The sequence below is a fragment of the Aquarana catesbeiana genome, linkage group LG01 (assembly GCF_042186555.1).
Source record: "Aquarana catesbeiana isolate 2022-GZ linkage group LG01, ASM4218655v1, whole genome shotgun sequence".
NCBI classification, from domain to species: Eukaryota; Metazoa; Chordata; class Amphibia; order Anura; family Ranidae; genus Aquarana; species Aquarana catesbeiana.
In genome coordinates this window covers 856,824,878-856,850,364 of record NC_133324.1, presented here as the reverse complement: position 1 = coordinate 856,850,364, position 25,487 = coordinate 856,824,878, and the positions used below count along the sequence as shown (strand labels likewise).

Here is a 25,487-nt window from a genome sequence, read left to right as displayed (position 1 = left end):
ACTATTTCCCTGACAGTGCCCCCCCCGAGGGGCGGCCTCTGGACACGCAAATTGGTCATCAATTCAGGATGTTCCTGATCAAAGATCTGGATTAAACGTGAGGCATGCACATTTTTAGAAGGTTCCCAGGAATTGTTTTCAGGGGGATACCCCTTCCACTTGATTAAGTACTGGAGCTGTCTTCCCTTCTTCCTGCAACTTAGTATGCTTTCTACTTCAAATTCGTCTTCACCGTCCACTTGGACCGGTGGAGGAGGTGTTTCTTCTCTGCCCGGGAAAGGACTGGGGACCCTAGGTTTCAGAAGAGATGTGTGAAAAACTGGGTGTATCTTGTACGAGTTGGGCAGGGCCAATTCAAAAGCTGCAGGATTGATCATCCTTTTGATCTTGAAGGGCCCTATGAATTTTGGTCCTAATTTCTGTGCTGGAACTGGCAATCTAAGGTTAACAGCTGACAGCCACACTTCTTCACCCACCTTGAAGACTGGATTCTCCTTCCTACCTCTGTTATAATACTTGCTGTAGTCCTCTTGGGCCTTTTGCATGGCTTCCTGGATCTTCCGAAAATTCAGCTGAATGGAGCTTACACTATCTTGTACCGCAGGAACAGATGTTTCTAAAAGAGAACTCGGGAGAAATGAAGGATGAAAACCGAAATTTGACCAGAAAGGTGTTTGATTAGTGGCAGAATGAACGGAATTATTGTACGCAAACTCAGTGTATGGTAAGAGGGAGAACCAGTCATCCTGGGAGTTGGAACAAAAGCAGCGGAGATACTGGTTCGTTCTTTCCGTCTGTCCATTACTCTGTGGGTGATATGCGGAGGGGAGGCAAATTTTCATTTCTAAAGATTTACAGAGTTCCTTCCAAAACTTAGAGGTAAACTGGACCCCTCTGTCAGAGGTGATACTGACAGGAACACCATGGAGCCTAACTACTTCCTTGAAAAAAATATCAGCTGTAGCTGAAGCAGAGGGAGTGCCCACCATGGGCAGGAAGTGTGCCATCTTGGAGAGACGGTCAATGACAACCAGGATAGTGGTGAACCTTCCAGAGGGTGGTAGATCCACGATGAAGTCCATGGAAATGTCTGCCCAAGGACGTTCAGGAATGGGCAGAGGTCTTAGCAAACCCCATGACTTCATATTTGGTCCTTTACTACGCTGACATGAGATACAGGAAGCCACATAGTCCTTACATTCTTGTCTCCAGCCTGGCCACCAGAAGGAACGGGATACTAATTCTACAGTCTTTAGTGTTCCAAAGTGGCCCGCCAGTTTATGGTCGTGACATGTCTTCAGAATTAGAGGTCTTGTCTCTGGTGGGACAAAGATCTTCCCCCGGGTCCAAAGAAGGTCATCTTTTTTCTGTAAAAAAGGCATTTTAGGGTCAGAAAAGTGACTGGATGCAATTTTAATCGTGGTCACCAGATCAGTCTGGGTGATCATACAAAAATTTTGTGGAGATAAAATGGTGCTGGCTTCGATTTCTTGGGTGGTTTCATGGAACATTCTCAAGAAGAAGAGAGCCCACCGAGCTTGTCTGCATCTTAAACGCTTGGCGGTTCTGTGGTACTCCAAGTTCTTGTGGTCTATAAAAATCATGACAGGATGGGATGCTCCCTCTAGTAGATACCTCCACTCTTCCAGAGCAAATTTAATGGCTAACAGTTCTCTATCCCCAACATCGTAGTTTCTTTCTGGTGCACTTAGTAAAAGCTACAGGGTGCAGGAGGGCTTTGGGACCTTGCATTTGGCAGAGAATGGCTCCAGTGGCTGTTTCAGAAGCATCAACTTTGAGTACGAAGGGCAGAAGAGGATCAGGATGCCGTAAGATTGGTGCGGAAGAGAATAAGGTCTTCAGTTTGGTAAAGGCTTCCTGTGCTTCCGAGGACCACAGAAACCGGCTATGTGGTGTGTGAGCTGGGTAATGGGTGCTACAATTGTTGAAAAGCCAGCAATAAATCTTCGGTAGAAGTTAGAAAATCCAATGAAACGCTGTACTCCTTTTTTATCCGTGGGGGCCAGCCATTCCTGAATCGCCTTGACTTTTTGAGGGTCCATAGCAACCCCATTGGTGGAAATGATGAACCCCAAGAACTGAACCGTTGTTTTCTCGAACTCACACTTTTCCACTTTGAGGTACAACTTGTGTTTCCTAAGGATTGCGAGGACCAGCTTAACATGGACTTGGTGCAGTTCATTAGTGGCGGAAAAGATGAGAATATCATCTGAATACACAACTAGAAAGTCATCAAGGTATTCCCGGAAGATGTCATTTACCAGGTGCTGGAAGGTCGCCGGGGCGTTGCAGAGCCCAAACGGCATCACCAAATACTCATAATGCCCGAACCTGGACCTGAAGGCGGTCTTCCACTCATCGCCTGCCCGGATCCAGATGAGATTATAGGCCTCGCGAAGATCCAACTTGGAGAAGACCCTGGCAGACCGGAAGCGCTGAAACAATTCTGGGATAAGAGGGAGCGGGTACCGGTTTTTAATGGTAACTTTATTTAACTCTCTGTAGTCAATGCAAGGTCTGAGGGAGCCATCTTTTTTTTCTACAAAGAAGATGCCGGCTCCGGCCGTTGATGAGGAATGACGATTAAACCCTTTCTCTAGGTTTTCGTCGATGTAAACCTAAGAGCCTTTAGTTCGGTTTCGGATAGTGGGAAGATGCGCCCAAACGGAATTTCAGAGCCTGGTAGAAGATCAATAGGGCAGTCATAGGACCGGTGGGGTGGTAGATGGTCAGCCTGTTGTTTATTGAAGACATCCCTATATTCCAGGTAGGCTGAAGGTACATGCTGAAGGCTGTCAGGTACTGGTACAACATTGGAACAAGAGGCTGGAGCTGAGAAAAAACAGTGCTGGGAACAATATTCGGAGGAAATGGAGACTTCCTTCTTTTTCCAATTGATGTGGGGTTCATGTGCTTGTAGCCAGGGTAGGCCCAAGATGATGGGGAACATAGGTGACGGGATTATGTCAAAGCGCAGGAACTCCTGGTGGCCGGAGTCCGTGGTGACAAGAATGGGATTTGTTTCTTTGGTGATAAGTCTGGAACGGGAAAGAGACCCATCAGCCAGGTGTATCCAGAAACTTTGTTTCTTGGTTAGCAGAGGGATATGTAAGTTAGCAGCCAATGTGCCATCCAAGAAGCAGCTGCATGCTCCAGAGTCAATTATGGCTGGGAGGCAGGTTACCTCTTCCGTTAGCTGTAAGGAAACAGAGAGGTTTACATAAGTCTGTGAAAAACCAGAGGATTGAAAGTTCATAATAGCTGGTGAATAGGACTTACTAGGCCTCACAGGGCAGGTGCGGAGAAAATGGCCCGACCCTCTACAGTAGAGGCACAGGTTGGCCTGACGCCTGCGCAGTCTTTCTTCAGAGGAGAATGGAGCCCGGACCAATCCCAATTGCATGGGATCAACGTCACAGGTGTTTGAAGCTGGGAAACCAGTACAAGGTGGGTGGATGGGCATTGGTTTAGGGCGCATCCAGCTGGGACGAGGAACCTGGAGGCGTTCTGAACGCCGTTCTCGCATGCGCCTGTCCAGCTTGGTGGTGGTTTGGATTAAGTCCTCCAAAGTTGCAGGAGTCTCCATTCTGGCCAGCTCGTCTTTAAGGACTTCAGACAGCCCTTGGCGGAATTGATATTTAAGGGTCGGCTCATTCCAACTGGCGTCAGCTGACCATTTTCGAAATTCGACAGTATAGTCTTCAACAGGTCTGCGCCCTTTGAACAAATTGTGTAAAGTGGCTTTAGCTGTAGCCATGCGTTGGGGGTCATCGTAGAGTTGCCCCATACTTTCAAAGAAAGAGTCTATGGTGTTTATTATTGGATTCCTTTGTTCCATCAGGCTGTGGTCCCAGGCTTGTGATTCATCAGTTAAAAGGGAGATGACAAAGCCTACTTTTACTACCTCAGAGGAGAAAGTCCTAGGCTGCAAGGCCAAGTACAGAGAGCAAGCATTTTTGAAGGCTCGGAATTTTTTGCGATCGCCAGAAAATCGCTCGGGTATGGGGACCCTGGGTTCAGGAGTAGCCACGACCACTGTAGGATTAGAAGCCACTTGAGAGGAGGACCCGCTGGTGGGTGCAGGAGCCGAAATAGGAGCTGCGGAAGGGCCGGCAAGTTGTTGGAGGCGACCATCTATCTGGGTGTAGCCATCTTGCAACTTTTGCACTGCATCCGTAAGTGCTGATACTTGCTGGCAGAGGATCTCAAGGGGTGAACGTGCTCTGTCGGCCTCTGACATGGCTGGTTTGTACTATCAGGAGAGGTACTCACCGAGGCCGAAATGCCGAGAGCGGTTCACCCTTGCGACTAAGCGCAGTCCACCCCCTGGAGTTGTGACAGGGAGTGAATGCACAAAGAGGCAAAGGCTACCCAGGAAACAGGTGGTTGCTGGCGTGTAGTCTTTGTCAGAGAGGAGTAGCTGTGCAGTGACTGGCAAGTGGAGTATCACCAGAGCAGGTATAAGAGAAAGTCCAGGACCAGGCTGAGGGTCAAACACACAGGTTAGAATATCCAAACACAGGCTGGGGTGTTGAGGCAGGTAGATACAAGAGAAGTCCAGGATACAGGCAATGGTTCAAGGGCAAGGAGACAGTAGGCAGGTCCGGGTCACAGGCAGAGGGTCAAACACTGGAGAAGGGCGGAATCCGTTTTAACAAGCCAAGGGTCAGGTTCAGGAGACAAGCAGAGTAGTCGAGGTCAATCCGGGTCAAAAGCAGGTAATCAGGCAACAATCAGGAAGCAGAGATACACAGGAAGCTGAAGACAAACCAGCAAAGATCCTGTGTGCCAGAGTCCTTTTTATAGGCAGCCCAAGGGTCATGTGGGATGTGCGCTAGTGCGCATGTGTGTGCGCCGGATTGCCAGACCGCGCATGCGCTGGAGCGCTGTTCCATCGCGCATGCGTGCAGGAACGCGGCTTTGATGCCTGGAAACACTATTTCCCTGACAAGCGGCAATGGACAGGCCAAAGAGAGGGGTGACAAATTGGTAATGCTGATGGCCAAAGAAAAACACAGACAGCGTTGATGATCTGGAAAGATGTGAATGTGTAAATAAGCATCTGCGATGTCTATTGAGGCCAGAAAATCTCCACAAGGAGGGAAGCAAAGACCCATTTGGCAGTTTCCATGCAAAACTTTTGAACCTGTAGATACAAGTTGAGTCTTCAGATCTAGAATGGTCCAGACTCTGCTTAGTATGGGTTCAAGTAGACAGAAATATGGCTGACAGACATTGGTGCTTCATCACTGGAAAGAGGCCTTGGAACCAGTCTTGGCTGGTTTGAAAAGCAACATCTAAATAAAGTATGGACCAAAAGGATGGCCAGTTGCTCAAGGGGGTCCAGAGAACAAAATTAACCCTGGGCTAAATGCTTAATGGGCTTCTGCCCTGTATTTACCATAGAAGACCTAGTACGCAGAAGCAACTGGGGATATTCCCTGGCTTTGTCCTCCACAGAGGGAATACCCCCGCAGGGGTCTTTGAGGACAGGGCTCTACTGCAGGCAAACTACTTCCCTGGACTTCATAAAGCACCCTCTGGTTAATGCTGCACATTACACTACAAGTTAAGGGGAATACATACAGGAAGATCCAGTGTATGGCAGTAATATTACAGACCTGCCCAGCATCATCCGTCTAGTCCTTGTACAGTCCCCCAAGGCTCTGCCAGGGAGTTAACCAACCTGGAAGGGGCATAATTAGCCAAAGTGGCTATAGTATAACAGGAGTCTTGATTAAGAATAGTGGAATATCATCAGAGAGATATACCTACATAGAAGTTGGTAAGCTTCTATAATTAGCGTGAAGAGGACCATCACCTAAGGACACTAACAAAAACTGAAGCTAGATGGGAGTGGATACATTGGGGATGACCTTGCTACCTTCCAGTTTTACCAGTATCCAGTCACCTGAAGGTAGATGCTTTTCATCCAGCCTGTGTTAAACAGCCTGAGTCCCATATTGTACAACTAACAAAGGCATTTTAGTGTACATTTAAAATATAGAGAATTCATGATTGCCCTACCAACATAGTAGAATATGTTAACAAACTATAGTTTATCCAATTTATTTTCATTTTATATGTAGTTGATCTGATTCTTTGTTCCGAATATGTTTAAAGCTGTCCTTTAAAGACCTTGATAATGAATTCCATTTTATGGCTTTTCACTTGTCATGTGTCCAAAATAATACTGGTCTTTTCCATGACGTTAAAATTATGACATACAATATAACTGTAGTGTTAACCTGGAATGTTTATTAAGCCCAGTTGTCAAGAATAGTATTTTACTGCTTGCCTTTTTTTTTTTTTTTTTTTATTAAAGTGATTGTAAACCTATTTTCTTTAATAACAAACATGTTATTCTTACCTGCTCCGTGCAATGGTTTTGTACAGAGCAGCCCCAATCCTCCTCTTCTCAGGTGCCCCGCTGGCCCTTCTGGCTCCTTCCTCCTGCTGAGTGCACCCTATAGCAAGTCGCTTGCTATGAGGCACTCATGCAGGCTTAATCCCGAGTCACGCTCTGTGTTTCCCTCAGCCCCGCCCCTACTTTTTTTCTCACTGGCTGTGATTGACAGCAGCATGTCCAGTGAGTAGAGAGAAAGAGGACAGAACATCTGCTCTCAGGCACAGCGCTGGATCGTGATTGGGCTCAGGTAAGTACAAGGAAAGTGGGTTTGGGCAGCTGCATAGAGAAAGGTTTTTCACTTTAATGCAGAGAATGCATTAAGGTAAAAAAAACTTCCTTTAGAAGTGCTTTAACACCATGACCTAATGTGTACACCGTTTTTTAGCACAGATCATGCTGTGCAAAAGTGCAAGGGTGCAGCAGCACACGCTGGAAAAAAAAAAAAAAAAAAAAAATCGGTTGTCAGCAACTCAGTAAAAAAATGAAATACATCCATATTTTCTGATTTTTCTGATCGATTGTGCTGGCTTAGTGCACACTAATGTTCTTCATACTTCAGTTAAGCAGGCTGATAATATACACAATTGCAATAAATTATATGTATAGCTAATATTTGTTTTTATTTCTGGGTAGAGTTGGAAAGGGTTGAAGCCATTAGTTAATTTCTTTGCTGTCTGTGGCCTATCTGAGAGACTTCCTGTCATGGAGACACAGAAAGTGAGAGGAGATCTTGACACAGAGGGGAAAATCACTGGAATAGGTGTTCCCACTGGGAGATACACCCATACCTCTTGTTCTGGTGACAACTTTAAAATGTGGGATTTCCTACTACTTTTAAGCATAATGTCAACCAGGGCAAAATATAAAGGATACATCTACCTTTCTTTCTCCCACTGACCACCACTAATGGAGGCACTTTCCCACTGACCACCACTAAACGGGGCTCTTTTTCACTGACCACTAATGGGGGCACTTTTCCACTGACCAACAATCCAATGGGAAGCTTCTCTATTGGCCACCAAAGTGAGGGAAAGTACAATTTTCACCTTTCTAGATATAATTATGTGTTAATAACTATTATCCATTACATATTTTTTCATAGAGAGCAGTCATATGTGTTAAATATGTTACGTGTGCTGCAATCTTTTTTATTTCTTAGCTTGCTGCTCATGCTAAAGTGCAGTGAATGGAAAAACAGTAATTATTAGCATGGCCTCCCTGAGACCTAAAAGTCATTTCAGGGGTTCCTCCAAATAAAAAAGGCAGAGAAAGGCTGATCTAATGTCTAATGCCGCGTACACACGATCGGACTTTACAGCATACTTGGTCCGGCGTATCGGATTTCGTTGGACAATTCAATCATGTGTGGGCTCCAGCGGACTTTGTTTTCTCAAAAGTTTGACGGACTAATGTCGCGTACACACGAGCGGACTTTCCGGCATACTCAGCGGACTTTTCCGTTTTAAATCTTTCCGTCGGACTTTTTCTGATGGAAAGTCCGCTTGTCTGTGTGCTGGTCCAACGGAAAGCCCACTCGTCTGTATGCTGGTTCAACGGACCAGATACGACGCAAGGGCAGGGTATTGCATTTCGCGCTTGCTGCAATAGGAAAAACAAATTTTCCTATTGTGGCGAGCGCGGGGCATACCAGGCCCTTAGGTCTGGTATGGATTTTAAAGGGAAGCCCCTATGCCGAAAAAACGGCGTGGGGTCCCCCTAAAATCCATACCAGACCCCGATCCGATCACACAGCCCGGCCGGTCAGGAAAGGGGGTGGGGACGAGCGAGCGCCCCCCACTCCTGAACCGTACCAGGCCGCATGCCCTCAACGTGGGGGGTGGGTGCTTTGGGGGAGGGGGCGCCCTGCGGGGCCCCCCCACCCCAAAGCACCTTGTCCCCATGTTGATGAGGACAAGGGCCTCTTCCCGACAACCCTGGCCGTTGGTTGTCGGGGTCTGCGGGCAGGGGGCTTATCGGAATCCGGGAGCCCCCTATAATAAGTGGGCCCCCAGATCCCGGCCCCCCACCCTATGTGAATGAGTATGGGGTACATGGTACCCCTACCCATTTACCTAGGGAAAAAGTGTCAATAATAAAACACACTACACAGGTTTTTAAAATAATTTATTAAACAGCTCCGGGTGGGGGTCTTCCTCCGGTTCCTCTTCTCCCGGCGTCCGGTTGGTTCTTCTCCGCTCTCTCCGGCCTCTTCTCCCGGTGTTCCAGTTCTTCGGCCGGCTCCTCCGCTGTCTTCATGCCACTCTTTTGCCAGCGGAGGTCCGGACTTCTGGGCTTCTTGTCTTCTTCCCTCTTCTCTTCTCCAGATGTTGACACGATGCTCTCTCCGGATGGACTGCTCTCTGAGCGCTCTGTTGTGACTTATATAGGCAGAGACCCTGCCCCCTTATGCCGGGATTGTGACGTTTTAGGAGGCGTGGTCACCGGGTGATGTTGACCACGCCCCCTAAAACGTCACAGTCCCAGCATGCCCAGGGACTGTGAAGGCATAAGGGGGCGGGGCCTCCGCCTATATAAGTCACAACGGAGCGCTCAGAGAGCAGTCCAGCCAGAGAGAGCGTTGTGTCAACATCTGGAGAAGAGAAGAGGGAAGAAGCCAAGAAGCCCAGAAGTCCGGACCTCCGCTGGCAAAAGAGCGGCATGAAGACAGTGGAGGAGCCGGCCAAAGAACTGGAACACCGGGAGAAGAGGCCGGAGAGAGCGGAGAAGAACCAATCGGACGCCGGGAGAAGAGGACCCGGAGGGACCCCGAAGCCGGAAGAAGACCCCCGAAGCCAGGGGAAGACCCCCCCGGAGCTGTTAAATTATTTTAAAAACCTGTGTAGTGTGTTTTATTATTGACACTTTTTCCCTAGGTGAATGGGTAGGGGTACCATGTACCCCATACTTATTCACATAGGGTGGGGGGCCGGGATCTGGGGGCCCTCTTATTATAGGGCGCTCCCGGATTCCGATAAGCCCCCCCGGCCGCAGACCCCGACAACCAACGGCCAGGGTTGTCGGGAAGAGGCCCTTGTCCTCATCAACATGGGGACAAGGTGCTTTGGGGTGGGGGGGCCCCGCAGGGCGCCCCCTCCCCCAAAGCACCCACCCCCCATGTTGAGGGCATGCGGCCTGGTACGGTTCAGGAGGGGGTGGCGCTCGCTCGTCCCCACCCCCTTTCCTGACCAGCCGGGCTGCGTGCTCGGATCGGGGTCTGGTATGGATTTTAGGGGGGACCCCACGCCGTTTTTTCGGCGTAGGGGTTTCCCTTTATAATCCATACCAGACCTAAGGGCCTGGTATGATCCGCAACGGGGCTCGCAAGGTGTCAATCTCGCCGATAAAAGCGGCAAGATTGACTTCCTTTTCTAGTCCCGTCGTACCTGAGTCACGTTCAAAATGAACGGACTTGTCCGTGTGTGGGCAAGTCCATTCATTCTGAAAGTCTGCCGTAACTCCGGCGAAAGTCCGTCGGAAAGACGGGCGGACCTAGCCCGCCGGAAAGTCCGGTCGTGTGTGGGCAAGTCCGTCCGTTTTTAAGTCCGGCGCATCTGGCAGACAAAGTCCGTCGGAAAGTCTGCCGGACCAAGTATGCCAGAAAGTCCAATCATGTGTACACGGCATAAGATTTGAAACATGTTTCAAATCTATCCGACAGACTCGAGTCCGGTCGAAAAGTCCGCTCGTCTGTATCCTAGTCCGACGGACAAAAACCGACGCTAGGGCAGCTAATGGCTACTGGCTATGAACTTCCTTGTTTTAGTCCGGTCGCACGTCATCACGTACGAATCCGTCGGACTTTCGTTTATCGTGTGTAGGCAAGTCCGTTCATTCGGAAAGTCCGTTGAAAAGTCCACCGGGCAAAGTATGCCGTAAAGTCCGGTCGTGTGTACGTGGCATTAGAGGCCCAATATGTAGATATCTGTCTGTCCTCCGGAAAGTCATCTCTTCCATGAGAACAGAAAATGGTCATTGAGGGTCTGTTCACACCAGCCGCTGTTGCAGGCAGTGCTGATCCACTGATCCTGGGAAACATTGGACTGTTTGCTTTGTTTTAGTGAACTTTATTAAAATGTCACACAATGACATTTCATAAAGTTCTACCAGTTGCTGAGTGGTGACTGCGCTGCTCTAAAAAATATGTATGTCCAGCTGTACTTTTTTCAGTGCACACCACCCGCACACAACCGCAATGTGGTGGTGTGAACTGGCCACACCAGTGACCAGGCTTTTTGCCATGACTTGCAGTGGGGATGTGGTGGGACTGCGGAGGAAAAGCCTCCCAACACACCTGGTGTGAATGGACCCTGACTGTAAGCAATACTAAAACTTCAAATCGCTGGCTTTTACAAGGAGGGTATGGCCAATGGAAGGGTATCCTAACCTAGACATAAGTAGGCTTTTTAGGTTTGCTTTAATTATCATTTTAGGATACTAAGTATATAAGACCTCTCTGACCTCTGTCTTGCTCTTTTCTCTTTAGTGAAAATAATTCACTAAGAAGGAGAACAAATACAATGACAATGAATGGACTTTTTTGTGTTGAAATATCTTTTGTACTTAGTATCTTTTGATAATGTGATGCAAGTAAATACTGACATTCCAGAGGCACAAAAGCTGTTTCTTTGGGGTAGGAAAAGGACACAAGTCTGGTCATTCTATTGACATGAGATACTACTGAAGGGATTTGTGCACAAGGAGATCAGAAATCCTCTGTAATGGGAGATTGTCTTCTGATATCACTAGGTACCTTCATTCTTGGAACCTAAGTCTCCTAGTAAGTTCATACATGACATGCAGGAGGTGTTGCTGATTTTCCTCCAACGATCATATTCTCAGGTATGACTGAAAATGCGATCATTTAAGGGCTGCATCGATGTGTGTAGGTATTCTTCAAACCACAATTTCTATTGTTTCTTACACAATATGGGTGTTTTGCACCCCTGTTCCATTACAATGCTGACACATCAATCTTCACATCTACACACTAAATATAAAGGAGGTTTATTTGAGCTTGGCTGATCAAATTCTAATGCTCATTTGCTGTCTCATGACAACATACTTTCAATTTTATCTAATCCAATAATGTACCAGTAATTGCAAACGACATTCTATATGTCCATTGTTTGCCTTTCTTAGACAAAACACCTGATAAGTATCACCATTCTAAAAATGTACAAAACATTACAATGCAAACAACATGGATGTATAACGACTCGTGGCAACCTATCACAGATCTGCTTTAATTTGCTAAACGATATGTACATGGCTGCCGTGGGTACAGAATATCACTGTGTTTTGCACTAGCTTATTAAAATAACCCTGTTTGTTACATCTCTGTGTTTTAAAATAAAACTAATCCTTCATTGAGTCACATTTACAGCATTAGGAATTATGGAAGAAATTGGCCTTCTATTGTCCTCTCAGATGGAATGATGAAGGACATAAAACATTGACTTCTGATGTGTCCGAATTCTCTGCTTCCACCATTCTGTGTGTCATCTGTGCAAGCCAATATTTCTTATTTCTGAATGGGGATTTTCCAGGTTGGTTCTGTCGTTTGGTTCACTTGCATTCGCCATGGTATAGGAGTTTTCTTCTAATAGTGGTCTGTTACGCAAACCATTGACTCTTCTGGAGTTTAAGATCAAATCTGGAAGAAAACATTGATGACACTGTTACATATATTTCTCCCTTGACGTAATGTAAGAATTTTATTACAGGACATTAACACACTGCAAGCAACAAAAATGAGGCTCTCAGCTTTCCCATCAGTCCAAAAATCTCTGGCTTCTAAAGCCAGCCATAGACGGAGCTCAATTGTGTTGATGGAGGAATCTCCCCTGCAGAGCTATTTTTTTCTCCCGATACCGGGGAGGCTTCCCCGCCCCTCCACCCCCCCCGGGAGAACACACAGTAATTATTAATCAAAATAGTGGCAAAATCACTTGCGCAAAAAGATAAGCCTGTTTGACCTACCTCAGTGTTTACTCAGGGGGTCAACATTGGCGGGTGAGGGCACAGACGGTAGATTGGTGTGAAGCAGTCTTGGATGCATGGAGCACGTTTGTTTAAAAGTATCTTCACGTGAATTTAATAGCCGCATAGCCACTTTGAATTTTGCACTATTGCTGGACTTTATGCACTTTAATGTTTTCATATGCACTTCATCTGTTATTGATTGCACTTTATTGACACATCTGGATATATGGTGATTATTGATTGTGTGGATTCATATTTTAATACTATTCATTGGGTAAGGTAAGTGCAGCTCCTGTTTACAACAAGTAACACGGTTATTATTTCTAGCAGCTATAGCCACTGGCAATAATCGCATGAAAAAACAAAAGGCTGGTTATACCCAAGTTGATTGATTGATCAACTTGGGCTCAATCAACCTGCCCATACATGGTTCGATACATGGTTTAATACTATTCATTGGGTAGAGTAAGCGCAGCTCCTGTTTAAGTAACACAGTGATTATTGCTAGAAGCTATAGCCACTGGCCATAATAAAAAAATAATAAGTATGGTGCCAACCTAGTGAAATAGAAAAAGATTTTTTTTGGTGTATAAATGTGATTAAACGTGTGCAGCTGCCCCACCTTTCATTTATAGTGAATAAAAAGTCAGATGCTACTAAACCACTTCTGCTTCTCAAGGCAAATAAACCATAAAAAATAGTATACTAAACATAATTCCATAAAAATCAATTTAAAAAAATGTAAATATTGAAAATCCACATGAAAGTGTAAATAGTCCTTTTTAGAATCCTCTAACCCCTGTGCTTTAGAGATATAAAGTGCTTAAATCTCCTTCCATTCCATCTCCTCCATTCCTTTTTATTCACTATACTGGCAATAATCGCATGAATTATTTTTATTTTTTATTCACTATACTGGCAATAATCGCATGAATTATTGATCAACTTGAGTACAATCAGCCTGCCAAAACTTGGTTCAAATCTCGGCCGCTCCCTGCTGAACCGGGCAAGATTCAAATCAATGGCCAGCTTAACGTTTGTTGCTACACTGAAAAGCCAGGGCAAGCTAGGCTATTGCCAGGGCTATATTTTTTATGAAATGCACCACTAGGTCCTCTTCAGTGTGCTATTACAGTTCAATTAATCCCTCTTGTATCAATCCCCTACTCCCTGATAGTGTCAATGGAATGTATTAGACCCCTTTCAAACTGGGGCCACGCCGCATTAGCGGTAAAGGCTTTTCGGCCTCTAGCGGGGTGCTTTTAAACACCACTAGCGGCCGAAGGGTTAAAAGCGCCCCCATGTTGCGGCGCTGCTGAAGCGCTTTGCAGGTGCTTCGGCAGCACTGCCCATTAATTTAGAAGGGCAGGGCGTTTACACCACTCCCAAACCGCCCCAAAGATGCTGCTTACAGCACTTTTTTTCCCATCCTCCAGGCTTTCACACTGGGGAGGCTTGAGAGACACTTTTCAGGCACTTTACAGGTGCTATTTTTAGGGCTAAAACGCCTGAAAATGCCTTCAGTGTGAAAGAGGTCTTAAGGAGTTTCACTCAGGTGTTAAATTCATGTGGGAATTCCTGTTTACCATGGTGTCTCATTACAAGTTTAACCCTGAGGCAGAACAAAGCTTTGGAGGTTTCAGCACCACGTTGTAAATCTTTTTGAAATGGAACCTGTTGCGAGACCATTCGTTGCAACAAAAATCGACTTCTAAAATTATATATTCATTTAACGTATTTTATGCATGTTATTTACCTAAAAAAGCCTCACTTTTGTAGCCACCATCATCTTGGATGTGATGTCAGTAGCCTCAGCAGACTGAGAGCTAAAGTGACCCCCTGTAGTATTCCACAGCTGGTACATAAAAGGTTATGTAGGGAGGGGGAGGGAAGGGCAGAGGAGCTGGTCCAGCACAGACAGTAATTAGACACTCCCATAGGAGGAGAAGGCTATGACATGCGGGAAGGGAGGAGGCTGTGCTAGGGAATTAACTATCCTTGAGTATTCAGGATATCTAGGAAATTCAAAGGCATATTGCAAGCGAATAGAAAAAGAAAAAAAAAATATTCATGGAAATGACAAACACTGAAAGTAATCATTTCAAATTCTTGATTTTTCTGTGACCTTAAGCAAGTTGGTGACAGGGTCTGTTTAAGAGTCTCTGTGAAGTCTAGTACACCCCAGTGTAAAAAGGAGATGCACACAATACATTCTTGCTATGCCAAGGAATCCTGGACACTCAGCCGAGACACAATACAATGACCTATATTCAACTTCCTGCTCCTATTAGGTTATCACACTTGTCTTCCTACACTATCTTCATATAGAAGTACTCAGAGCAGTGCTTGGACTTTCACAAAAGAGGTACTTCTATATCTAAGTATGAAGTGTAAATGTTGTGATGGACGCCATTACTATGACCCCATGCATTGTGTACTCATTATCTCCATTACTACACAGGCTGCTATACAGGTCATCAAATGCTATCAGAAAAGGTTTGAAATGTCAACACTGGTTAAAATCCAAATAAAAAGTACAGACTGTGAAATCACGACAAAGATAAAACCTGATCAATGTTTACACCTGCCTTAGTCAATACAACCGGTGCTGAAAGGTTTTTACTATGGCACACTAAAGCTGGCTATATACTAGTAGATTTTTTGAACGAAGGTTTATACGAACATTGGTACAAAATTCTCAGTACATTCGATGACTAGACAAATATCGTTCAAAAGTACTTCAAAATTTTGTTCGCTTTTTACATTCTTTTATGGAATGAATGTAATTTCCCAAACAAATACCACATTCACTGTTAGAAATTTCTTCATTCGAGAAAACTTTGCCACCCTTCTTCTCTGTGGTAGAAAATGTTCGTCAGTTTGAGTCCATTAATGGTTAAAAATCGAACACACATTCTTAAAATGAAATATTTTGAGAAAAATTCTACTAATGCATGGTCAGCTTAACTACGCTAGCAAAGCCTAAAATACCACTTTGTCCTCTTTCAGGCGGGTGACGGGGGAGCAGTAAAAAGGGGCAGCTGAGCCACAGTTTTAGCAACCCCCCAGCCGCAAACCCAAACTGTCCCCATACAATTGTGCGGGGCTTTATAGATGCTGCGGCTAAAATGCTTTACAGCATTTTTAACTTGCGGTGCAGAGGTACCACCCGTCAAAATATATTAAAAAAATGATGTAAAAAATAGACTTCCAATAGCCACATATGCAGTACTATTGAAGGACAATATGGGATGGGAATACACCCACCCCAAACAACAGGACCAGACTTTATGTGCTCAACATCAGAGAAGCCACATGTATATTAAAAGACAATATCTTTATTACAAAAAAGTTAAAAAACACATGTATAAGTGAGTAATATTGTAAAAATAGAAGACATGCCTCTCAAAATAGCCAAGGGGCAAGAGAGACCCAGGTTTTGTACATCTCTCAATCGATTGGGAGTATAGGTAACAGTCAAAGTTCCGTATTGAAATTGGGGAAATGTACGTGTATAACTGTATTCTTTCAGTCGGCCAGGTCAACGCATTTTGCCAATTTATGGCTTCTTCAGGACCATAAAGAAGCCATAAACTGGCGGAACGCATCGACCTTAGTGACTGGAAGAGTACAGTTATACACCTACATTTCTGGAACTCTCTTGCCCCTTCCTTGGCTATGTTGAGAGGCATTTCTTCTGTTTTTACAATATTATTCATTTGTACATGTGGTTTTTAACTTTTTTATAATAAAGATATTGACTTTTTATATACAAGTGGTGTCTTTGATGTTGAGGTGATAAATTCCAGTCCTTTTGTTTGGGGTGCGTGTATTTCTGTCCCATAATTTTCTTATATTCAATATATATATATATATATATATATATATATATATATATATATATATATATATATATATATATATATATTTACTGAGGCCTACTGTTGCTACCATCCTGCTATAGGCTTGCTAGTACAACAAGCTTATTATGTGATAATGATAGCACCAATGCCAAAAAATAAAAGACATTGCCTACTGCTGTCATGCTTGTAAATTGATAATTGATGCCATTTTTAGTACTACGGTCTTGTTTTATTTTTAGTAAGCAAAGTTCAAAGTGGAAAAAATGTGAAATAAATGAGTCACATAAGTGCAAGTGCTGGTACATACTGCAAACTCTTTAAAATGGTCCACAGGAACTAGATACCCTGGGAGCTTCTTGAATGTGAGATGCAAATGTTGTTCAAATCTAGAGGACTATAACCCCCTCTCACTTCACAATACCCCAACCTAATGGTAGATTCCTGAACCACAGAACATAGAACATATGATGCAACATGAGAACAGGCCTATCTCACCACTACAAGAAAAAATGACTTTACATACTCAGGTCGGGGGATCTTGTGGCATTTTTGAGAGACGTTTCTATTTTTTAAAATATTTACTATGATTTTCAATACATTTTTAACACCTCTGCTGACAGCCAAAAAAAGTATTGCTGCAAATGCCTTTTTAATTCTGTTTATGTGGAGTGTATACTCAATCTATACTGTAGTTAAAACATTCTTGGTCTCCTGAACTGGCATCTTTCCCATCATTAAAAACAGCTAACACATTGTACGGGACCCTATACCTTGTATATACTAAATATACAGTACATCGTATTTTCAAGTGGAAATAAAGCCCACTTTTAACTTGTACCTACAGGTAAGCCTGTAATAAGGTTTACCTGTAGGTACACTGAAAATCTCCTAAACTTGCACTGTTTAGGAAATAGTCACATGGGATGCAGCCAGTGACGTCACCGGCGCACGCGCTCTGAAGGGACGTGCCATACCTTCAGAGCTCCATGCCAGGGTTGGGGATCCCAAGCACATGTGCAGGAGTGACGTCATCATGGCCCCGGCCTTTCCTACAGCTGGAACCTGCGAATACGGAAGGAAGACCGAGTGAAGATGAAAGTCCCGGGGAGCTGTAACAGCATTGTGCTATAGCGTTCCGTATACAGATAAGTCTGTAATAATGTGCTAGTATGCGGTGCATACTCCCGCATGCGGTGCACTTGCTCCCCCTTAAAGTGGTTGTAAACCTAGTTACACCACCTTTACCTACAGGTAAGCATATAATAAGGCTTACCTGTAGGTACTGGAAATATCTCCTAAACCTGCACGGTTTAGGAGATATTTACCATATACGCTTGCACCAAATCATCGGCGCATGTGCACTGAAGAAAGGGCACAATCATGCCGTTTCTAAAGGGCCCGTGCCATGACCGGCGGCTCCCGCGCGCATGCGTGGCAGTGATGTCACATGGCTCCGGCCAGTCACAGAGCCGGAGTCCACGGCCCCAGAAGGAAGAGGGGTGAAGATGGATGCGACCACCAGCGGGGACATCACAGGCTTCGTTTGCAGGTAAGTGCAACATAATGGGCTAGTATGTGATACATACTAGCCCATTATGCTTTTACTTTGCAGGGAAAAAAAAAAAAAGGACAAAAAACCCATTAGGGTTTACTTCCTCTTTAAAGCATGATTCAAATCCCACATCAGACACATAAATGGGATATTGATCTATTATGAATGCATGCAGTGTTTGCTGTACCCAAGCCAGGCTGGTCACCCACAGACATAACACTCTATAGTATACTTCGTCACATTGAATACTGAGTTACTGTAAGTATGATTTGTAAAATCGGAGATTGAAAAAACTTCACTGAAGTGCTTTAAAAATTCAAATGTTACGTGACAAATTTTCAGTGCTAGTGGCTGTCAGAATTCCCAGACAGCAAATGCATTTGACTGGATGAAGCTGCTGTTAGGACGACAATTTTCCACTCTAATGCCCTGTACACACGGTCGGACTTTCCGATGGAATATGTGTGATGGGAGCCCGTTGTCGGAAATTCCGACCGTCTGTGGGCTCCATCGGACTTTTTCCATCGGAATTTCTGACACACAAAGTTTGAGAGCAGGCTATAAAATTTTCGGACAACAAAATCCGATCCTTTAAACTCCAATCGTGAGTAGACAAATCCGCATGCCACGCATGCTCAGAATAAATTAAGAGATGAAAGCTATTGGCTATTGCCCCGTTTATAGTCCCGACGTACGTGTTTTACATCACCGCGTTCAGAACGATCTGATTTTCCCACAACTTCTTGAGATCGTGTGTATGCGAGACAAGTTTGATCCAACATCCATCAGAAAAAATCCATGGATTTTGTTGTCGGAATGTCCGATCAATGTCCGATCGTGTGTACAGAGCATACCTTGACTTTTCAATTGAAGGATGTTGGGTGGAAAGATGTCCACAGGGATACACACAAAGTGAATTTTGGATTGTTCATTAGGAGCCGGATGTAATCCACTCAGTGTGTGTGTCCAGCTTTACTCTAGATAAGACATTCTCAACCAAGGATCTGTAGGAACCTAAAGTTCCTCCAGAAGTTGCTAGGGGTTCCTTTAGCTATGGCTGATCGACCTCACATTTGTGGGAGCATATATACCGGTAGTTACAGGTCAACACCATTTGGTAGAGCAAGCAGCATTACAACAATGATCTTTTTAGCTGTCTGTAAGGGTGGCATTCTGATCACCACTGTAAAGGGGACATCATTCCCAACTGCCCCCAATGTAAGAGGCATTATTAATTTTTTTTTTTTTTTTTTTTTAACAGGGGTCCCCGAGATCTTATAATTATTTCAAGGGTTCCTCTGGGGTAAAAAGTTTGGTAAAGGCTGCTCTAGGTTTATCAGAAACCCTTTAACTATTGGGCACTGCCATGTAATCATCTCTATTAGCTTTTCCACACAAAATGGAATGTTACCTTGAACTGCATATATGCATTGTACTGTGAATACAGCCAGCACCAGCGATACCAGCAAATACATCTGAAAAAAAAAAGAAAGACAGAAAATGTTACAGTGCGTAGAACAATTTATGGCAGTTATAAAGTAATATTGTAGAGGTGTACCATAGGGGAACGCAGTAATATATTCCAGGCATCATTCACTTGAAGGTAAAGGAGCACAAGGGTACAAGGATTAACACCCTCATCACTGCTGTGATTCTGACACCTGTAAAGCCCAACACAGACATTCCAGTTATAACAGCAAGTTCTAAGAAGGAAGACAGAAATGATACTACAAGAGATAACTATGAAAATGCTGAACAGTGTAAGTTACAAAAATAAAACTGCCTCATTTTCAACTTGTGTTGAATGTAAATGTTCTCATCTGTAAATGGTACAAAATAGTGTGACCAAACCCCCGTATTTTTTGAATATGTTCAGGTGTTTTTAACTAGCCCTGCAGGAAATGTCGTTCTTGTATGTGTGCGCTGTAAAATATTTTGTACTGTTTGCAGGTCTTATAGCAGCACCATCTTGAATTTAAACGCATTGTATGGTGTGCCCCCCAAATATGTTCTCATCTGTAAATGTTCACCACCTTAGTCCGCTTCCCTGCCTGACATAATGACTGTCAATAACATTCAGATAATTCCACCACCTCCAGATCCAGGGTAACACTTCATACAACTCATTTAAAGTATGGAAATGAAAAAAAAACAAACATACATACTCACCTAGGTGAATGCAGGATTGATCCAATGCTACATCTGTCCCCCCGCTGCCTCTAAGACCGAGAACTGAGCGATCAAAGACCACTGATCGCTCAGCTCTCTGTCTTCACTGAGCAGAAAGCCAGTGACTGCCAATCACCATCTATGTCCTCTGCCCCTCCAGAACTCACTGGAGTTCTCGATTCTGGAGGGGGCAGGAGCGGCTGGCTCAGGTTCTCAGCGGCTCATTGGGAGGCTGAGCCAGCTGGTGTTCTAGGCATTTGGGTGGATCCAGACATTAAAGTCGGGATCAATCCTGCACCTGGAATGGCCTTAGCTGACAGTGGACTTTAGAAGGAAAGAGGCCACCATTTCATGTCTCCTGAAAATGCTAGTTGCCTGACTGTTATACTGACCATGAAGCTTAAAGTGGAACTTCAGCAATTTCAGCACTTCTAAAAATCCATTAGGTGAAATCTAAAGCTGGGCCTACACATAATGACAAGGTGGCCTGCAATGATAGCAGCATTAGACCAGAAAGGTTCCATAGAATTTACCAGTCCAGCCAAACTAATGCCTAAGTAAAATATAAACAGCCTATTACAACAAATAATACTCTTGATTTGGAACTACTTGTGCTAATTCAGATATCATGTGGGGACATCACACTTCGTGGCCAGCTCACTGTCAACACTGGACCTTAGTGCTGCCTACTCAACCCTTGGGCAGAACTCTGCACACTGGGTACAGAGAACTAAGCTACTGTAATTTATGTAATGATACTGTATACTGGTGTTATTTAACCAGTTCAATACAGGGCACTTTCCCCCCTTCCTGCTCAAGCCAATTTTCAGCTTTCAGTGCTGTCGCTGTTTAAATGACAATTGCGCGGTCATGCTAAGCTGTACCCAAACAAAATTTTTATAATTTTCTTCCCACAAATAGAGCTGTCTTTTAGTGGTATTGGATCACCCCTGCGGTTTTTATTTTTTGCTAAACAAATAATAAAAAATGAAAATTTTGAAAAAAAAATTTTTTTTCTTCGTTTCTGTTATAACATTTTGTAAATAAGTACATTTTGTCCTTCACTGATGGGCACTGATGAGGTAGCACTGATGAGCATGAATGAGGTGGCATTGATGAGGTGGCACTGATGGGCACTGATATGCGACACTGATAGGCAGCACTGATGGGCACTCATATGCGGCACAGATGGGCACTGAAAGGCTGCACTGATGGGTACTTATGGGTGGCACTGATAGGTGGGCATGGATGGGCACCGATTGACACTGATATATGGCACTGATTGGCATCACTCCTTGGGAGGCACTGGCAGGTATTGCTGGTGGGCACTGATTGGCATATGAGGGCACACATTGCCACCAGGGATGCCATCCTGGTGGTCATCAGTTGTGGCCATCCCTGGTGGTCCTGGGTGGGTATCCGAGGGGGGGCTGCGCTGATAAACAATCAGCGCAGACCCCCCTTGTCAGAGGAGCAGCCGATCGGCTCTCCTCTACTTGTGTCTGTCAACGCGAATGAGGAAAAGCCAACGTCTCTTCCTGTTACATTGTGATCAGCCGCAATGGCGTCACTAAGGGGGGGCCAGAGGGTGCCCTGAACCTCCCAAAATTATGCTGTGCCCCACCAATTAAAACGCATTTTTGTTTCTACATGTAGCGGGGTGCTCTGCCTCTTTCTCGGGCTGCCGCCGAGTGGACACAAGCTCTCCTGAGAGGCAGAGTGTCCTGACAGCAACCTGCGGGGGATTTCTCCCCCTCCCTCTGCTCGACGACTGTGCATAATACGAGAGCCGCTCGCATAGCCACAGCCACCGATCTGCTCCCTCCTCCTGCATCCTCATTGGCAGGGAGGAGAGCGACTTCAGACAGGACTACACCAGCGGGGGGCGGGTAAGCCTCCCATTATCTAAGTGGCAGTGAAAAAACAGACTAATTTCTCCCATCCATAGGACAGGAGAATCAGCCTGTAAATTCTGAGACTGTTGGCTGCAGCTCTGTAAGAGTGTCTGGACAGACACTCTTACACAGCCCAACGAACACACCTACCCTGACCCCCCCCACTGACGGGAGATCAGAGAGAAATACACTATAGCTCTTCTCCACCTCTGTCTTCCTGCCCCGCCCACACTATCCCCGGCATTCCGCTGTATCTGGAGCGAGGTGTGTGTGGGCGGGAAATAGGAAAAACAGCAGCTGCAGATTCCCCTGTGTCAATGATTCCTGAGCTCCCAGCCTGGACCTGTGGGTAAGTGTACACTGCAGTACACCGTGATCACTGAACTGTCCCTCTCCATCCCCCTCCCTTCTCTCCCCCATCTGTCTCCCTCCCCCCTCCTGTACTTTCAAGACATTCACTAACTTTCAGTTCCAGTTAGGCTGGTAATAGACAGTGCAAATTTCTTTCCTGCAACTACAGATTGCAGGAAAGAAACTTGCATGATTCCATCATCAACACAGTCAGTGCTGACAGGGGAATCCCTTCCGCTGATCAATTGTATTCTCCCAACAAATAGCGATTATCACTAGCAGATATGGCAACCACTAGCAATAATCATAAGAGAATCCGGCAGGCTGGTTGTACCGAATTTGATCGATCAACTTGGTACAATCAGCCTGCCATTAATGGTTTAAATCTCAGCCAGTTTCTGCTGAACCGGCCGAGATTTAAACTGTCTATGGCTGGTCTTAGCACTTAAGAGCACTTTCACACTGGGGAGGTGGAGGCGTCGGTGGTAAAGCTCTGCTATTTTTTGCGGCGCTTTACTGTCGCTTTCACGGCGCTATTTGGCCACTAGCGGGACGCTTTTATCCGCCGCTAGTGGCCAAAAAAGGGTTTTAACCCTTTTTTGGCCACTAGCTTTGCCAGCGGTTCGGCGGCACTGCCCATTGATTTCAATGAGCAGAGGAGCTGTAGGAGCGGTGTATTCACCGCTCCTACAGCGCCTCAAAGATGCGGCTGGCAGGACTTTTTTACCGTCCTGCCAGCACACCGCTCCAGTGTGAAAGGCCTCGGACTTTCACACTGGAGTGAAAGGAGCCACTCTTTCAAGACGCTTTGCAGGCGCTATTTTTAGCGCTATAGCGACTGCAAAGCGCCTCAATGTGAAAGGGGTCTTAGGCAGACCATACATTGATCACTTTTTTCATTCAACTATTTGGTTGAATGAAAAAAAATGTTCCATTTCCCCCCCATCTACACATTCCAGGTGGATGGAGGAATCCTCCCACTGTGGAAGAGCGGCAGAACTATCAGGGTTGCTGTCCTGTCCTGGCTATTGACAGCGCTGGTCTCTGTCTCCATGGCAGCAGCACATTAGGACCCAGTGCTGGTTACTTTATGGGGCTGATGGGCTCATGCACAGGAGGGCCAGCACAATTGGTTGTTAGAAATGGGCTCGGGCCTGTTTGAAATCCCACTTGGCTGATCCCGCCAGGAAGCAGACAATGCACACGGCTAATCACAGGCAGTGAGACATTTCCCGATTCGCAGCTGCACAGAGCAAGAAATGTCTCCCTGGCTGTGATTAGCCGTGTGGAGTGTCGGCTTCCTGGTGGGATCAGGTATGTGGGATTTCAAGCACACCCAAGCCCATCTCTTATAGTTGTAGACAGTTGAGCTCCCTGCAGGCTGCTTAGCGGCAGTGTGTCTTCTCTGACATGCTGATAGGGATGCAATCCAGGTGATGCTCCTAGTCAAATCTAATGTTAAATATGATTGTGATTTTATTGATCAAAGCCCACACCTTACAGGCATGGAGCCCACATGGCAGCTGAAAATATGGTTATATATATATATATATATATATATATATATATATATATATAAAATAAATATAGTAAATACTGTTTTTATTAGATCTGACTGGGAGCATCACCGGGATCACATCCTGATCGGCAACAGAGAAGGTTATGCATCATTACTGCTGCTAGGTGACCAGCTGGGGGCTCAGCTCTCTACAACCAATAGTGCCGGCCTTCTCCTGCATGCACACATAATGTCACCAGCACTAAGTCCTAATAGACTGCCGCCACTGCCAAGGAGACAGACGCCAGACCAGCGCTGTCAATAGCAGGGGCAGGACAACAAGAGGAGGCTTGGAAACCCCACAGTGGCAGAACACCAGGGCCCGATCGCAAGTGCAACCTTTGCAACCCTGGTAGTTCTCCCACTGCTTTGGACTCTTATATTTTCCTGGTATGCTGGTGACATATATCTCTTGTTTTCTGCCACCCTGGAGGGCCCCAATACAGTAGGAAGGGGGCTCACTGCAAAACATGTATAAGGGTCTCGTTGCAGGATCATAATAAAGGGCCCCACATCAGAAGTAAAGGGCCCCAGGATATCTATCTATCTAAAAATACTTGCATTTTATAGTTGCCCCCTTACTTTTGTCCCTGTCCCCCCATGTGCCCACCCTAAATATGAAAGCTGGAGATGCCACTGATCAGCAGTGATTGGACACGGCTGATCACGTGATGTTACCTACAATCGGAGTTGCGGTGTGTCAGACTGACACGCCGCAACAACGATTGCCGCTATGAGCGCCCCCGGGGTGCGCAGCAGCTTGTTATCATAACCAGGTCATATGACGTCTGGTCAGGATATCACAACCACTTTGCCAACGTCATTTTGCTATATGGCGGGTGGCAAGTGGTTAAACATTACACTTGGGATATATTTTACTGCATTATTAATATTTATATATTTATGTTTCTCAGAAATGGTAAGTGACAAAAAATGAAACCTTTCATAGAGCTCTATCACCAGGGTGCGGTTGTCCCCAAAGAAAGATGCGTTCAATTTCAAATGTCTTAACATATATTCAGGAATGGTGACTCCCTCTTGGATTAGTTGAGCTAGGTTGAAAAAGCCCTGAAAAAAAGCATACAAATTAAGTAAGTCAAACAGCAAAAATAATAATACTGATAATAAGAAAAAGTGGAAGCACCCCACCTGGAACTACATTACACTATATTGTCAAAAGTATTGGGACGCCTGCCTTTACACACATATGAACTTTAATGGCATCCCAGTCTTAATCCATAGGGTTCAACATTGAGTTGGCCCACCCTTTGCAGCTAATTCATCCCATAGGTGTTCTATCAGGTTGAGGTCAGGACTCTGTGCAGACCAGTTAGATTCCTCCACCCCAAACTTGCTCATCCATGTGTTTATGGACCTTGCTTTGTGCACTGGTCCAAATCATTTGGTGGAGGGGGGACTATGATGTGGGGTTGTTTTTTCAGGGGATGGACTTGACCCCCTAGTTCCAGTGAAGGGAACTCTTAAGGTGTCAGCATACCAAGACATTTTGATAATTTCATGCTCCTAGCTTTGTGGGAACAATTTGGGGATGGTTCCATCCTGTTCCAATACTGACTGCGCACCAGTGCACAAAGCAAGGTCTATGAAGACATGGATGAGCGAGTTTGGGGTGGAGGAACTTGACTGGCCTGCACAGAGTCCTGACCTCAACCCCATAGAACACCTT

At 45.2% G+C, this 25,487-nt stretch overlaps 1 protein-coding gene across 1 annotated transcript in view; it reads right to left on the bottom strand.

The window, feature by feature from the left end:
- Nucleotides 1-11,418: 11,418 nt before the first annotated feature.
- Nucleotides 11,419-25,487, bottom strand: part of SEL1L3 (SEL1L family member 3) — a 112,409-nt gene continuing 98,340 nt past the window's right edge. Inside the window, exons 21-24 of the mRNA XM_073609138.1 lie at nt 24,741-24,868; nt 19,386-19,488; nt 19,239-19,302; nt 11,419-12,083 (exon numbers count right to left, since the gene is read on the bottom strand). Coding sequence (XP_073465239.1) covers nt 11,929-12,083; nt 19,239-19,302; nt 19,386-19,488; nt 24,741-24,868 — 450 coding nt within the window. The 3' untranslated portion in view covers nt 11,419-11,928. The remainder of the gene's footprint in view (nt 12,084-19,238; nt 19,303-19,385; nt 19,489-24,740; nt 24,869-25,487) is intronic.